Source organism: Paramormyrops kingsleyae, chromosome 9 (genome assembly GCF_048594095.1).
Source record: "Paramormyrops kingsleyae isolate MSU_618 chromosome 9, PKINGS_0.4, whole genome shotgun sequence".
In the NCBI taxonomy this organism is placed as follows: Eukaryota; Metazoa; Chordata; class Actinopteri; order Osteoglossiformes; family Mormyridae; genus Paramormyrops; species Paramormyrops kingsleyae.
Genome location: NC_132805.1, coordinates 9,274,668 through 9,289,936, shown reverse-complemented (window position 1 = coordinate 9,289,936; position 15,269 = coordinate 9,274,668). Strand labels below are relative to the sequence as shown.

Below are 15,269 nucleotides of genomic sequence, written 5' to 3'. Positions count from 1 at the left end.
CACAATGTGCTAGATACAGTTACCATAGATAGCATAGACCACAGATAGACAACTTTACAGAGAGGGGCACATTCCAATCAATAAAAAAAGTCATTAGCATTAGAATGTTTTCCTCCATGCATTTTAAAAACAGACTCAGTGTAAGAGAGACGACTATGCACATGCATACCACAAAACGCACAAGGGTACAAGAAGTGTACCAAAGAAAGAGATATATTTAAAATTCGTCTCCATTCAGTTTCAACCAATCACCAACTTGCAAACAAATAAACGACCAATAAAGGGTCCCTTCTAAAAAGTAATAATTAAAAAAAGGGCCCTCTGGTCACTGTGGGCCCCTAAGCTGCAGCCTAGACGAGTCTGCTCAGTATTCTGCCCCTGCATTAATGCTGTGGCTGGTTAATCACTTTGCGTTTGAAGCAAAATGTATTTGGAATAATTATGTCGGAGAAACTTCAGCTTTAGTCCTCCGCTCGCAAACATCCTCTATTTAGCTGAAAGTACAAACACAGAAATTACTCATTTTATTGATGGACTGTTTATTTAGAGAGGAAAAAAACACACAAAGATATAAAAAGATTATATATTCTTAAGTGCCAATTAATTATTCCTTCCTGCAGTTAACGTGTTAGAAACCATCTACATTATGACGTTTTCACTAGGAGGTACGTTAATGGAGTAGCAGGGACACATGAGTACTGTGATCGGACTCCATGGCAGCGTCTGGGAGAAGGGAAGGACGTCTGTGTGGATTGAGGAGCCGTGCACGTCTCGAAGCTTTTTTTAACACACCCGGTGGGGTGCTAATTAAATATCCTGCCCCACCCGTTCGGAGGGACTTTAAAAACATCTATTTCAGAGACACCGTGCTGATACCTATCTCTCCATCTGTGCCGGGGGTGTTTTCAGCGTCGTTTCGGTAGTGGCTCTGACAGGGAGGTACTGCAGTCCTTTTGGACGGTCCCATCTGTAGGCAGGCCCCTAAGGGGGCGGACATAAAGCTGGCATTGTGGCCACTAATCCCTGGTTGTATTATTTCTTAGTGATCTCATCACTTGGTTAGGACTCTGTTTAAGGCCTCATCAGGGGCTTGTGTATGTTTTATGGGCTGCGGATATAATTTCTGTGGGTATACAGCCCCGCCCTCTTGGCTTGTCTCCTCCTATCATTGCTGTCTCTCTTGGTGACAATAAACCTTGATCACCGCCACCCGCTAATCGGGATCTTTTTGTCTCCCACCCTAAAGGATCTCTTTGCCCTGGATCTTGAGCCATACCGCTACTGCGGGGTGAATATGACCGGCTTCCGCATCCTGAACGTGGAGAACCCTCAGGTGGCCTCCATTGTGGAGAAGTGGTCGACGGAGAGGCTGCAGGCAGCCCCGAAGCCGGAGTCCGGCCTCCTGGACGGGATCATGACGGTATGGGTTTGTTTTCCTGTTTTCTTTTCCGCTTTTGTCTGGCCTTTGCGGAGAGGTGCAGTTCATACCGTGTGTCTTAGTGACGCCTGTTTGCTCGGCCTTGAGTTCCCATCGATCCCCGTTTTATTTGCTCACCTTTTTCGGCGCAGTGAACCACGCCGGCAGGCTGGCAGAAATCCAATCAGCACAGATTCCATCGCTGATACCCAAATAACAAGGAAAGCCTCGCTAGGGGTTTTGCTAAATAAGAGCATAACCCATCCAGACTCAAGGAGCGTAGACACGTAAACTGGAATTTAATACAGATTTTAAAATGAATTTATTAATAAATTGTGCCTAAAAATCAAGAAGGGGCTCTGTTCTTTGCCGTAAGCAGTACAAAAAGCTTCATTAGGACTTAAATAAAGCAGTTGAATAGTGAAACATTCCTGTCTTTACACGTCACACACACACACACACACATATATACTGTATATATATATATATATGTCTGTGTTTGTGTGTGTGTTTACCACAACTGATTTGCTACTACTGACTCGTCCCTACAACTTTTTTTATTTTTCTGCTGTGCAGAGATGGCAGAATCTCTGAATGCAGTATTTTTTTTTCACACAGCTGCCAGGATAATTTATGGCCACAGTGTTTAATTGGTTCAGACTCGGTTGCGTTTCCGCCTAATACAACGCAGACGCACGGGCTTCTGATTTTGTGTTGCTAAAGGCTGAAAGCTGCCTTCTGTGAAAGGGAATCATGAAAACGGACGGGCTGTTTAAATTACCCGTCTGCTCCTGGTGATATTTTTCTTGGAAAAACAGCGTCCAGAACTCATCCATTCATAGGGTGTGGCAATTATTTTCGAATCCATCAGCTGTCCGACTGCTCGGCCTGCGATGAGGCTCAGTCACGCAAGACCCTGAAGAGGGGGTGGGGGGGGGGGCGGCCTTACGGCCAAGCGAAAGGAATGAACTGCTTTGACAAATTGTTCTCACAGCAATTGGCATTTAGCACCATTTATTAGTAACAGGCGGTAAGCAATTAAAATGGATCACATTTAGTTGCATTTGCACCATTCATTGTGGTTTCAAACTCAACCTTTCTTCCTTCTGGCTGCATTTATTAGGGAAAAGTATGGATTTCAGAGCATCTCCCCCTCAAACAATGTCCACACAAGTGTAATAGTGTATCCATGTAACCTGGATTCTCCAGCATCTCGGTCTGAGTAAATGGACCTCATGGCAGCTACCTGCTTTAGCAGATGCTGAATTGACCGCGTGTCTGTGGTTTACTGGGTTGATTGACCCTGTGCCTCACTGCTTCCCTTCATTCCAGACAGACGCGGCTCTGACGTATGACGCGGTCCACGTGGTGTCCGTCTCCTACCAGCACGCGCCTCAGATGACCGTCAACTCCCTGCAGTGCCACCGCCACAAGCCCTGGAGGTTCGGGGGACGGTTCATGAGTTTCATCAAGGAGGTGCTGAAGGCCGGCATGCTTGGGGGAATTGGGGAGTCCGAGCACAGGGTCCGAGCGGGTGATCCAGGCAGGTCACAATCTCTGTCCTCTTGAACTGTTCCAAACCGACGTCCTTCACCAGCTGAGAATGCATCAGTGACTCTAGGCTCTTCTCCCAGGGGGTGCAAGATGAGAGAGCCCAACCAATCATTAATCTAGATAAATAAATAGCCAAAAACAAATAGTAAATACATTTACAATAAATTGATATTATTACATTTTGATTCTAACATAAGCCAAATTTTCAAATATAACTTTTAAAATTATTGAAATTTTATTGGACTCGGTATGTTCAAATAGTATTTTCATCTGATCAGTAGGGGGTGCAATTGCACCCTTACATCCCTGGTAAAATTGCTAGTGTGAGAATGCTTGGTGGAGGGGACAGCCTGCTCCCTACAGCACCAAGGGGTCGGCGTTGATGACATCATAACCTGGACATTACTCTCCGGTTAGAATAGGGGCCCTTCATACACAATGCACAATGTTAAAAATTCACCCTGAACCATAACAGAGTAAACATGGCTGTGGAAGTAAACACTGATACCACATTTTATACCATTTCACCAACCTTTGTGCTGAATGTTAAGCCCCATAGAATTTTAAATAATGTCAGTTAAATAACATATTTTACACAATGCTAATTTGATGCAGTATGCCTCACAGCTATCAGGCATTTTTTTTCCATTTTGCATGTGCCTGTTATGTTATGTATGCATATGGCTGAAAAGTACTTTGTAAATTTCCCAGGAACAGTGCATGGCCCAAAGCAGTACCGTACCTTTAAGAAACACAATAATCCTCATTATCTGTCAGCAATGTGTTAAGGCTGATTACATTCGGGTTTATTTTCCTAAATTAAAACAAGTTTGTTAATTCTACTCTGCTTTTGTTCTCCTGGCATTTTAGATATGTGTGTGTGTGTGTGTGTGGGGGGGGGGGTGGGGTGGGGGTGGAGGATCTTACTCTGTTAGAGGATGGAGATCCCATTCAGGGTACAGCTTTCGGGACCTGGTCAACACAGGTTGGCCAAGACGCAGCTTAAGAATGACGGCGTTCAGTTATGCTGCAGAATGACTCTCCTTTCTGATGAGTCTGATTATAATAAGATTATAGAAGTGATGGCCCCGAATCTCAGAGGCTGACTGCGAGTGTAACAGGCCGACTGGGACGCATGTGTGTATGTGCTTGATAAGCCAGAGCCGTCCTCATCACACCTGGAGCTCGGTGCCTCTCAGTGACATCAACTGACATCTTTTCTGACCCCCCCGGGAATGTGACTCGCTCTCTGCCGGGGGAGGGGGGAGGTTATCTATGAATCAGGATGGAGGACTGTAATGGGTTTTCTCCTGCACCGCGTCAATGCAGGGTGGTGGGGGGGGGGGAGGGGGCGACGGTCATTAATTAATCGAGGCTCGCCGGCGAGACACGTCTGAGCCATGTGGGTGTGAAGCATAATTAAAAGGAGGTGGCGAGAACTCGTGTTGTGGGGGGGGTGGATTACAGCTGGGGGGCCAATGTGAACAACTCCCCATGTCTCCACAGTCTCACTGGGAGGGGCTGACCGGGAGACTGGTGTTCAACAGGACCAGCGGCCTGCGGACCGACTTCGACCTGGACATCATCAGCCTGAAGGAGGATGGGCTGGAGAAGGTGGGTAGGGGGCCAGCAGGCTGATCCAGAGGCCAGGAGACCATCCACACAGTCATACATGAACAGTCATATACATTATTATAACTGGCCAGAGGTCTTGGGGAACCCCCAGTGAGGAGCTACCTGTTTGAAATAATACAAGATTATATTTGGGGGAGGGGGTGAAGCTGGTCTTTTTAGGGGGTCCCCTGTGTCCTTTAGTTCGAACACTGGCTATGTACAGTACGTAGTGATGTTACAGATGAGGCTTTGACAGGCAAGGGACCACACCGGTCAGTGTTAACCCAAATGTATACTGTAACTGACAGGAAGGAAGCTGGGGGGGGGGGGGGGGGGGGCGTTTAAACCAGCCACCACCGAACGGGAAGAATTCACACCCCGCTGCCTTGGGTAATGAGCTCCCTCAGACACACCTTTTGCGTTTGTTACTCCGCAATGTTGTAATACTTCTGTCTCCGTCTGTAGAGGAGAACTGGTACGTCGCGATCGGTGTTCAGTTGTATAATTTACCTCCTAACAAGGAACAAAATGACTGATGCGATTGTAAGTTAGTGGGCCGTAAAGCAAATTGGATTGTTAACTGTGGATTTTGCTAACGACTGTCCGGGGTCACGTGTTAAGCTGCCCGTGGCAGCGAGGTGCCTCCGCACCGTTAAACTTATTAGTGCCGTAGGAAGAGGCCCAGGTGTCGCCGTGGCAACACTGCAGCATTCTGGAATCTTCTACGAAGGTTCTGTTCCATTAGCTACTGGGCTAATTTGCCCGTTGCTGGTTTTTCTTTGTAAAACCGTGCATTTCAGTACAGACACACGCACCAAACGCATGTGATGTTTAAGTGCCCACAAGAAAAGCCCTCAGGCGCAACCAGTTAGGGAGACATGTTATCATTTCTCAATGGGGAGCTGCTGATGCCTTCTTGCCGATATCACTCACTCTGATTTATTGCCTTCCGGATCCTTCCGCGGCTTCACTCCCCACCCTACTCGCTTCAAATGTTCCTGGGGGAAAAAAAAAACCGGTCAGTGGCCTAAAAAGGAATTTAAGCATATTTGTCACATTTCAAGGGAATTGTGCCAATATCTGCTGCCCCCCCCCCCCGGACAGATGCAGGCAGACTTCAGCTCGGTTGCGCTTAATTGAATATCCACGCGCATTTTAGACTCTTATCAAATTAGAACTTTCCGGAATGGAGAAGCCTCTTGATTGCAGGCCTTAATATCGTTAAAAGGCGAAAAAAAAAAAAAAAAGTTGGAAATCTCGGCTTTGTGCGACGCCAAAATAAGTTTGGATTCACTGCTTCGGATAATCACTTTCAATGAATTGAGTTAATTGTGCGCAATTAGGAAGAATGGGCCAGCGTGCTGAGCGGAAGGCAGTGCTGCGATATTTTTACGGCCCGCTTTTTGCGGAGTCGTTCCCCTCGCAAGCTGTAAGTAATATTCCTTTCAGGAGGCACTTGCTCTGCTTTCAATCAGAACTCTGGAGCGAACATCGTTTCCTGCGCCTTTCAGCCCCCGCCTGGCAGCGGCTGCTTTAAAAACCAGCCCCATGAGTGTTTTCGCCGACTGTGAAGGCGGGGCTCCGTTGGTCCGTGTCCTCTTCCTCCAAAGGCTTCCCTTTGATGGCCAAAGGGCCGTTTTCGAACGTGACCGTGCAGAACTCCCGGCTTTGCTCAGATGTGGGCCTGGGCCTTCAGCAAAAGTGATCTGCCCCCCCCATTCTCTCCCCGCTTGGGGCAGACACCCCCCCAGTAAAAACCGAAAAATGTGCATTAATGCGCTCCCTGAAATGAAAATCATGAAGGCCCGTCCCAAAAAGGCCATTTAGCAAGGAGAAATGATTGTTCCGTCAAGCGCACGTTTTTTTTCCAGGTCTTTCAAAGCTTGGGTCCTCTGTATAAACCTCCGTAGCAAAACGATTAAATTATTTTCTGTCATAATTTTAGAAGAATGAATATTTATGAGTCAAGCATATTTACCGCATCGGCGCACTGATATTTAATCTTCCTCGCGTGGAAACACACGTGGGAGCGCGTGCGCACAAACGGGCACACTCCCATGTGCAAAAGATGGGATGCGACACAACACCCACCCACTTGTGGTTCATTCACAAAACTGCCTCGGCTGCCCTGTCTCAGTCCGCCACCAAAGCTGAGTCAGAGCTGCGATTTCCAAGGTGCTACAGAGCTTTATAAGGCAGCCAGCTCCATCGTTTGCTGATGGCTTGTTAGTTTGCTCTTCTAATTATTTTGAGTTTAGTGACCTACAGAGGGGATTTAAGGATACTTGTGAGGCTGGCAGCTCCACCAGATCACAGAGCTCAAGAAGAGACCCTTTGCTCTCTGGGCTAATTGGGTCATTGAGTTAAGGCGCCTACTGATTGACAGAATGCTGATGCCCCGCCCACCATGAGTTCTTATTGTCTCATTTCTCTCTTCAACTAAGTTCAAGAGGGTCTCGCTGCAGACGCCTGTAGAATGGAGCTCCACCGGAAATACATCACGTCCACAGGAAACACGTGATCTTTAAGGGGGCAAAGTGGAGTTCTGGTTAGGGTTAGGGTTAGGATTAGGCTTAAGATTAAGGTTAGGGTTTATTCGCTGAAACACAGAGGTCACGTGTTTCCTGTGGAGGTGACGTATTTCCGGTAGAGCTCCACTAGAGCGTCTGCAGCTGGACCCTTCTCACCAAGTGGGGAAAGTTGCTCTCTGGCATCCCCTGCTGGCCGCCGCCAGGCTCATGCCTCTGTACATGTGCCACCCTTTAATTCCCATGAAAGACACCCTGGCATCAGAAAACACGCTGCCCGGCTCTGCGCCACAGAAAAGGCATATTCAGGTCACGCCCCATGCTCTAAAAGGGATGATTGACTGCATTTCTCCCACAATGCACCTGGATAGTGGCGCCTATTAAACAGCTGTCAGCACTTGTGTTTAATAACAGGAAAAATGCCGCTGAACAAGTCCCTGGAAGTAGTTGATGAGATGAAGGATTTCATCCGAAAAGCTGTAAAGCGGCATTATTTTTCAAAATTCTGCACATAGCTTATCGTAATATGCACATTATATATGATGATTATACTCACAGGATAATTTAATGGCTTCTTATTCAATAATTGGGGCAGAAATTTCCCTTGTGCATATGAACCACCATACAGATTGAACTCATAGCTTCAACATTGTTACAGAGACTATATATCAAACTGCATTGAGAGGAACCCATTCTCTTACAGCAGAATGGTAACCTAATCAAGGCTGATTAATTGTACTTCCTGTGGGGCATGAGAATTGTGAGTACTTTTACAATATATGAAAAAAGTATAGGCACAGAAGCCAGGGATTTACCCTACTAGTGGTCAATAGTGAGCAGTGCGTAGCTCAGCAGGGGACATGTACCTCAGTGGGTTTGCATGCTGCGCTTGTGATCAGATGGTTGCTGGTTCAAAGCCCAGGGTCGGCAGAGTAATTGGGGCCTGAAGAAAGACCCTGCCTTCGCAAAAGGAAATATCTATGTTGTTTCAAATCATAGTGTCTAATAATTAAATAAAATGTAAATAGTTGGAAAGTGACAGCGTTGCAATGTCAGATGCTACACGCATAGCTAACGATGCAGCGTCCAGCATCCGACAGAAGGGCCTTCAGAGGGCTGTGACTGATTCTGTATCGTTCTCCGTGTCTCCCCTGCCCCCCCCCTCACCATCCACAGGTGGGGAAATGGAGTGCATCAGGGGGTCTCAACATCACCGAGGTTCCCAGGAGGAAAGGGATGAACGTCACTGACTCATTGGCCAACCGCTCCCTGGTCGTCACCACTGTGCTGGTAAGTGGGCAATGCCAGCTTGTCCTTAAGAGGAAATGGAGGGACAGAAGAGGAGAAGGCGTGAGGGAGAGCTGAGCGGAGTCCTGCCCGGCCATGCTGAGAACAGCCAGCTCATTTCCTGACGCATTAAACATTCATACGGGCCGGGACTTCTGTCATCCAAAATTTTAGGCCCTTTTTTCTTATGCGCTGAAGTTTTGAATTTGTAGTAATTATAGTGTGACAAACTGTTCAAACATGGTGGGAGTACAGAAGCTCGAGAGCTGAGACCCGGTGTTACATACGCATGGGAGGCGTGCGACTCATTCTGAAATAATTCCGGGTTCAGAAGAGTCAGGCCCAGAAGCTCAGCAGATGCTCGGGGGAATCCCAGGTTTGTGGGAGTGCATGGGGGGGGGGGGGGGGGGATGGCTCCCCCCGGGGCAAACAGGGTGCCAGGGCGTGCAGAGTTGCACAGTGAGATTCCGAGTGGGAGCGCGCGATCTGTGACCTGTCTCGTAAACGTGAAGTGTGTGTTTGTGAGGGGTGGGGGGGATTTAAATATATCCCAAGCTTAGTCTTGTCGCTTCAGGATGATTCCGAGGCAGGAAGGGTTGATAAAAACACACACCAAGTTAAAGACAAATTACAGAAGAGTGGATGGTGTGGAGGATGTCAAACTATTAATATCAGCAATGAAAACATGCCATCGTTCCGTGCCATAGAGATACACACATCCCCCCCCCCACCCCAGCACCTATATTTAAGTCTGTCACGGAGGGCGTGCATTTCTGTGGGGTTATGGGACAGGCGCTGACAACAAACAGCCCTGCCATGCTTAATTTGGATGGGGCGCTGGGGGGGGACAGTCATCAGAGGTGCTAAACGTCGTCGTTACACGAACGCTGGACCCGCGGGCAGTAATTATTACTGAGCAGAATCGGGAGGGATATAATCAGCTCCCATCTGGTGTCAGGGAGCGAGACAAGCATTTTCTCTGGGGGGGGGGGAAGGAACAGCCTGAGTGAGGTGTCGGGGGTGCAGGGGAGGGGTGCATTGCCACGCTCCCCTGTGCTCCCCCCTCCGGGCAGACAGATCTGGAGAACACCCAAAGTTCATTTCCTGAATGTAATCCACCCCCCCCCCCCATCCAGTGGGTCATTTTCACAGTCCTCACATTAATTTTCATTGTGTCACCAAGCCAGCTACATACCGCCGTTATCCAAACGTTCAGATTACCGGAGAGGGAGATCCGAGGAGGGGCCTCTGGGTGGGTGTTTGCGGACTCAGTTGTGTTTGAGTGTAAAATGATTAATAGCAGAGCTCTCGGGGGCCTAATAATGGAACGTCTGACGCTCTCATTGGTGCATAAATAAGACAGACTCGGGTGGTTTTATAGAGACGGGTTTTTGCATTTGGAAAACAGATTAAGATATTAAATGCGGTCTCCATTGTGTATTAATTGTCTACACTCCACTGGCTGGAAGGATTTCTTATTTTGCAGCTCCTCCCCCATGGAGAGAGAGGCAGAAAGTGCTATAAGTGTGTTCTAAGTTCTAAGTGTTCTAAGTTTTGATTAGTCTCCAAGGAATTTGGAATGCAGGTAGCAGTGATACTCCTCTCCTTCATTTGTAAACATTTTTGAATTGAAGAAAGAGGCTGGCCTGGCGACTTTCCGGTCTGCTGGGCTGGCTGGGCTCTGCCCCTTGTGTTCACCAAGGAGAACATCTCAATCATAGCTCAGCCTGCCTGGAGCTGAAGGCTCCGACACATTGGGACTTAGCTGTGGGAGCTAGTGCAGATGACTTTGTGCCTCTGCGCTGGTAGATCACGAGATATATCTCATAACATTTGGCTGCGCCTCAAAATTCAATGGTTGTTCTAATTTGATCTTTGCATTACTTTAACCTGGACTAATGGTGATCTTATGGATCTTCTATACTGGACCATTGGGTTAAATTAGATTTGAGACCTCATAACTCATCTTTCCTGCCAGAATGTTTATAGCAGCTTTGATATGGGGGGGGGGGGGGGCTTAGGGGGGGGGGGGGGGGGCATGACCCAGACAATAGTCTGTCAGATATAAATGCTCCATACACTCCACCCACACATCAGATCTAACCCTTTGTATTTACTGAAGACACAACACTGCTCCAAGAACAAAGGAAGTAAGATGAATGTCCCATTCTGCAGCTCCTCCCACGCACCACACCCCCTCCACAATAACCAGCAATCCTAGTGCCTCAGTGATCTTCTGAAAAGCATTTATTTTGCTGTTCCTTGGTCGGCTTTCCTCGTGCCAACATCTGGTCTGAGATGCAGACGACGGGTTTCGAATCGATTGCCAGACTAGGAGTGTATGAAATGAACATCTGTCTGTGTTGAAGTAATAAACAGCGTGAAAGCCTTGTGATTCGTAGCACAATCCAATACTGAGGAGCCCAACACGTGCAGCAATGCGCTGTTACTATGTAGGAGTTGTGGTGAAGCAGGTGTCTGATCCTGACTAGTTTGACTTTCTTCAGGGACCTTGCAGAGGAGTGTACATGTTTCTGCTTGTTAGCATTCATTGTAAAGTTTATATGTGCTTTGTTTTAATAATTTGTGTATGATGTGATCATTTCCTCCTTCAATAAAAGCTAAGAATTTCACTCATAGAAATTTCAGAGTTCACTCATTTCAGACCGTAATCATAAGGTCTTCAAACCCTTTGCAAGGTTAACAGTCTTAAACTTAAAGTTACAAGTTACAGTAGTGTATCTTATACAGTATTTAAAATATCTTGAAATAAGTCTTTGTAATTGAACGAGACTGAAGCAAACATACCTGCAAGCTTAAATGTTACTGTGTGAACAGATCAAGATTAGATGCTAGAGCCATTTGAAGTTTTATCCCATCGTCCGAAAAGCTGTGGCTGATCTATCAAGTCGCTGAGCTTCTGTTATGGCAATCGGATAGTCTTTTGAGCTTGCCGTGACTTATGTGTGTATGTATTCATCCATAGGAGGAGCCGTACGTCATGTTCAAGAGGTCTGACAAGGCTCTGATTGGCAACGACCGGTTTGAGGGCTTCTGCATTGACCTCCTGAAGGAGCTGGCTAACATACTGGGCTTCAGCTACGAGATCCGCCTGGTGCCTGATGGGAAGTACGGCTCTCAGGATGAGAAGGGCCAGTGGAACGGCATGGTCAGGGAGCTGATGGAGCATGTGAGTTCCGGTACCATCTGTGGGATGGGTTAAGGGTTAGAGGTTAAAGGTTAAAGGTCATGTATTCAGCCTTGATGGGAGAAGTAGCAATGAAGCAGGACAGACAAACCAGTAAGACACACACTGACCTTAAAACACTTTTCATTTACCTGGTAATTAACTGGTTCCACTGGGAGGGTTTGTAATTTCACTCAATGAGTGGACTCTCTCCTAACTCTTGCAGTGAAACTTTGCTTAATCTCGTGCTTTATCCCGAGAGAGGAGCAAGTTCAGTCCGTCATAGTGGCAACACTTGAAAGACTGTTTTTATTTTGTGCGAGTGAAGTCAAGTTTCTCTCAAAGGCCTCCAAGTGTTCTTGTGAAGAAGAGTACAGCGTTTGCAGAGATCACAAGTGGACATGCCTCTGCTCGCAAAAACACATAGCTTGTTTTTTTTTATATACCTGACGTTTCTGTGGATTGGTAAAGACAAACTGGGAGGAGAAGAAGGCTGTGGAGAAGAAGGCTGTGGTCCTTGCAGTTGCATCTCCGTGTGCAGACGATCCATCGGCTGGTCATGTGCTACATCTACCAGGACCTTCACGAGCAACACAAGCCGTCAGCAGTGAAGCTTGCATCAACGTGTCAGTAAACGCGACCAGGAAGACAAATCACACATGGCCACTCTGTCGAGTTTTAAGCCCCTTCAAACTTGTATTTTTCTTCTGATTTTCACCGTAGCTGCAATCAAAAATGCTCTGACTATTCTCGGGAATAAAGGATGGTGTTTTTTCCAGCTGACATAATCACACAAGGCCGTTCCACCATTCTGTGGGTTAGGAGAAGCCCAACTAGTGCATTTCCAGAAAAACAGCAGCCTTAGAAAGCTGTCGGTAAATTAGTCAGTGGGGTTGAAGTACTTACAGGTTGACTGAGACTATCGGAATATGACCTTTTTAAGGCATGTTTAAATCGTTCTGTAGATGTTCTCCGCGATGCAGTGGACTGGCATCTCATCTAGGGCCCTACATCAGCGGTGGCCAATCTTATCCACAAAGGGCCGGTGTGTATGCAGGTTTTTGGGATAACCTGTAGGTCAGATGTTCAAACCCAGGTGTGAGGAGGACTCAGCCAATCAGTCCTCTAATTAGTAACCTAATTAGGGAGTTGCAGTGAAAATCTGCCCTTTCTGCATAAGATTGCCGACCCCTGCCCTTTGTGCTTTGTAATTCCCCAGGCTCCCCGCAACCCTGTTGTGGCAAAGGATGGATGGATGGATGGATGGGCAGATGTATTTTTAAATTAGGGATTGTGGTAGGCCACAATTAATCAATTTGTGAGGTATGCTCTGAAATATCTGGTCATTTGGAGAAAACCCTGTAACGTTACATATCAGTCTTTAACAAACAATAGCATTTGTGTCTGGAGCGCACCCAAGGGCATTCACGCATGCGTGATTTCATCGTGTATCTGAAATCGGACACCTCGGTACCCGGAGCTCAGGTATCCATTTCCCCCCCAGGTCTTATCGCGCGATGGGTTCCCCTACGCCGGCTCCTTATCGGCACCTCATGGTAGAGCCTCCTGTGTGTTTCGGTGGGATGGGGGGGGGTCATCCTAAGCTTCATCACCTCCCTCTCCTGCCGGTGGCAGATAAGCTGATATCGACGTCGTCGACCCAAACAGCAAACCTGGGAACGTGCTCTGAGACCTGAACCCCCCCCTCCCCACCCCCAGGCTTCTTTGAAGCTTGGTAAGAAACCCTGTTTTCGAGCCAGTGAGCTGGGGGCTTTATCTGTTAACTGAAATGGCTTTGGTCCCTGACCGCATCGCCGTCTGCCCCGCCTCCCAAATGACGTCTACGCCCCCCCCCCCCCAAATGCTGACGAGCAGCCCTGCCCTTCTGGTTGCACTTTACAAGGTCTGTCTGAAAACAGGAGACTACCCTATGGTCTAAACAGCGGCCCAGAGGTCCTGTAAGGGGAGGAAGAAAGTTTATTAACGGTTGCTGTCAACATTATTTATTGATTCAATTTTTTTGCCATCAGAGCTTTTTATTAACCTCTAAAAATTTCATTATCTGTTCATCAGCCTGGACAAACAGTGTATATTACTGTACAGGACCTCACAGGGCAACTTGGCTAAAGAACATCCTGTTTGTGGGTTTTATTGCTTTGCAAACACAAAAAAGCAGACTGACCCGACATTTTTTATTTTTTTTTGCACAGACTGCCACTTACCCACAAGGCTGTGCTTTGAGTGTGTCACGGTGCCACCCTGAATAAATCACAGCTTCATTACCGAATTACAGACGTCCCTTTGCCCCCCAAATCTATTATCAGGCACCGTGCCTGCGTTGCTCGTTGGAGTCCGCAGACCGCGTTTCCATTTGTCCCTGTGGGTGACTGAGGGAGACGGAGGGGGAGTGAATGTGTGAGAGTGTGGTTTGTGTGGAAATGAGCGGAAGCGAGAGTCTCAGTCAGTGTAAACACAGAACAAAAATGCTCAATGTGACGCGGCTCTAATTAAGTGAAAAAGATACAGGGCTTATTTGCCTTTATCATTTTCTCACAAAATGCACTAAAAAAGCCAAAGGGCATTGTGGGAAAAGGTGCCAAGTGATGCAACAGGCCTTGTTAAACTTGATTAGCTACAACAGATGATCCCATTAATCGCTGTACGATGGTCGGATTAATAATGAGCTTAGCTATTCATTTGTTTTCCACTCCGCGGAAATTAATTTGCTCTCCGGTTGAGACGAAAGGAGGATAGAGAGGGCTACCACTCGACTGTTGTGTCCGCGTTGCGCCACCATGGGCAATCCTAGGCAAATGTTAACAACAGTGGGCTAAACACTACTACAGCCAGAGAATGAATTTTGTGGCTAGTTTTACAGCTTGGCATTCACTTACTGTTCAAAGCATGAAATTAGCAGTAGGAATAATATGCTTCACAATTCATTAATTATACCTAATTATCCTTCAGTGATGGCAGTAAAAGGTAAAGGCAGTGATTAGAAATTAAAGGAAAATGTTATTTTATGGGAGATGGGCCATATTGGTGTTTCTGGAATATGTGAATGTTGTTGAGATGTACTTTACTTAATGGGTCAGTTTATATGGAAATTCAGTTCGGCTCGTCCGCTCTGTTCATTGTTGTGTGTTTTTTTCTGAATAAATGGCCAGCAGGCAGCGCAGGTAGGATGGAATGGGGCCTCAGCACTCTGTCCTCAACAGGAGTTCGTGCTACGCTGCTGTGGCGGCCATTTTGATAAAACAGCCTACGCCAGCTGTTGGGGGCAGACTAAGTAGGCCTTTATGTCTGCCTAGCTTTGAAAGTGTGAAATAGACTTGGCGTAGTAGACTGCGCAAGGTCGCTGACAGGTCAGCATCCTTCTGAACAGAGAAGGCAATCCTTCGGCTGTATTGGAGTGTCGTCGTACAGTACAGCATGGGTGATGCTGGCTAATGCTGCTAGCCTCACTTTCGGACGCCCTGTTTCTGGCAATGTGCTGCACTGGGCAGAAGCAGCAGCCATTTCCATAGCGCCACTAGGAGGTGTCGGACGACTAAGGTCTCCTAAACCATAAAGGGTTCTTGGGGAAAGGGGGTGGGGGGGGTTGCTGCATATTGGAATGACCCCCCCCCCCCCGCCCCAATGCTGGGAAGCAGCTGGTTTCATTAACCTCCCATTCAGCCCA

At 47.3% G+C, this 15,269-nt stretch overlaps 1 protein-coding gene across 2 annotated transcripts in view; it reads left to right on the top strand.

The window, feature by feature from the left end:
* grik3 (glutamate ionotropic receptor kainate type subunit 3) overlaps positions 1-15,269 on the top strand; it is an 83,385-nt gene that overhangs the window by 47,481 nt on the left and 20,635 nt on the right. For both annotated transcript variants that reach the window (XM_023821261.2, XM_023821263.2), the window contains 5 exons: positions 1,247-1,420; positions 2,750-2,893; positions 4,478-4,585; positions 8,290-8,403; positions 11,387-11,590. In XM_023821261.2, coding sequence (XP_023677029.1) covers positions 1,247-1,420; positions 2,750-2,893; positions 4,478-4,585; positions 8,290-8,403; positions 11,387-11,590 — 744 coding nt within the window. The remainder of the gene's footprint in view (positions 1-1,246; positions 1,421-2,749; positions 2,894-4,477; positions 4,586-8,289; positions 8,404-11,386; positions 11,591-15,269) is intronic.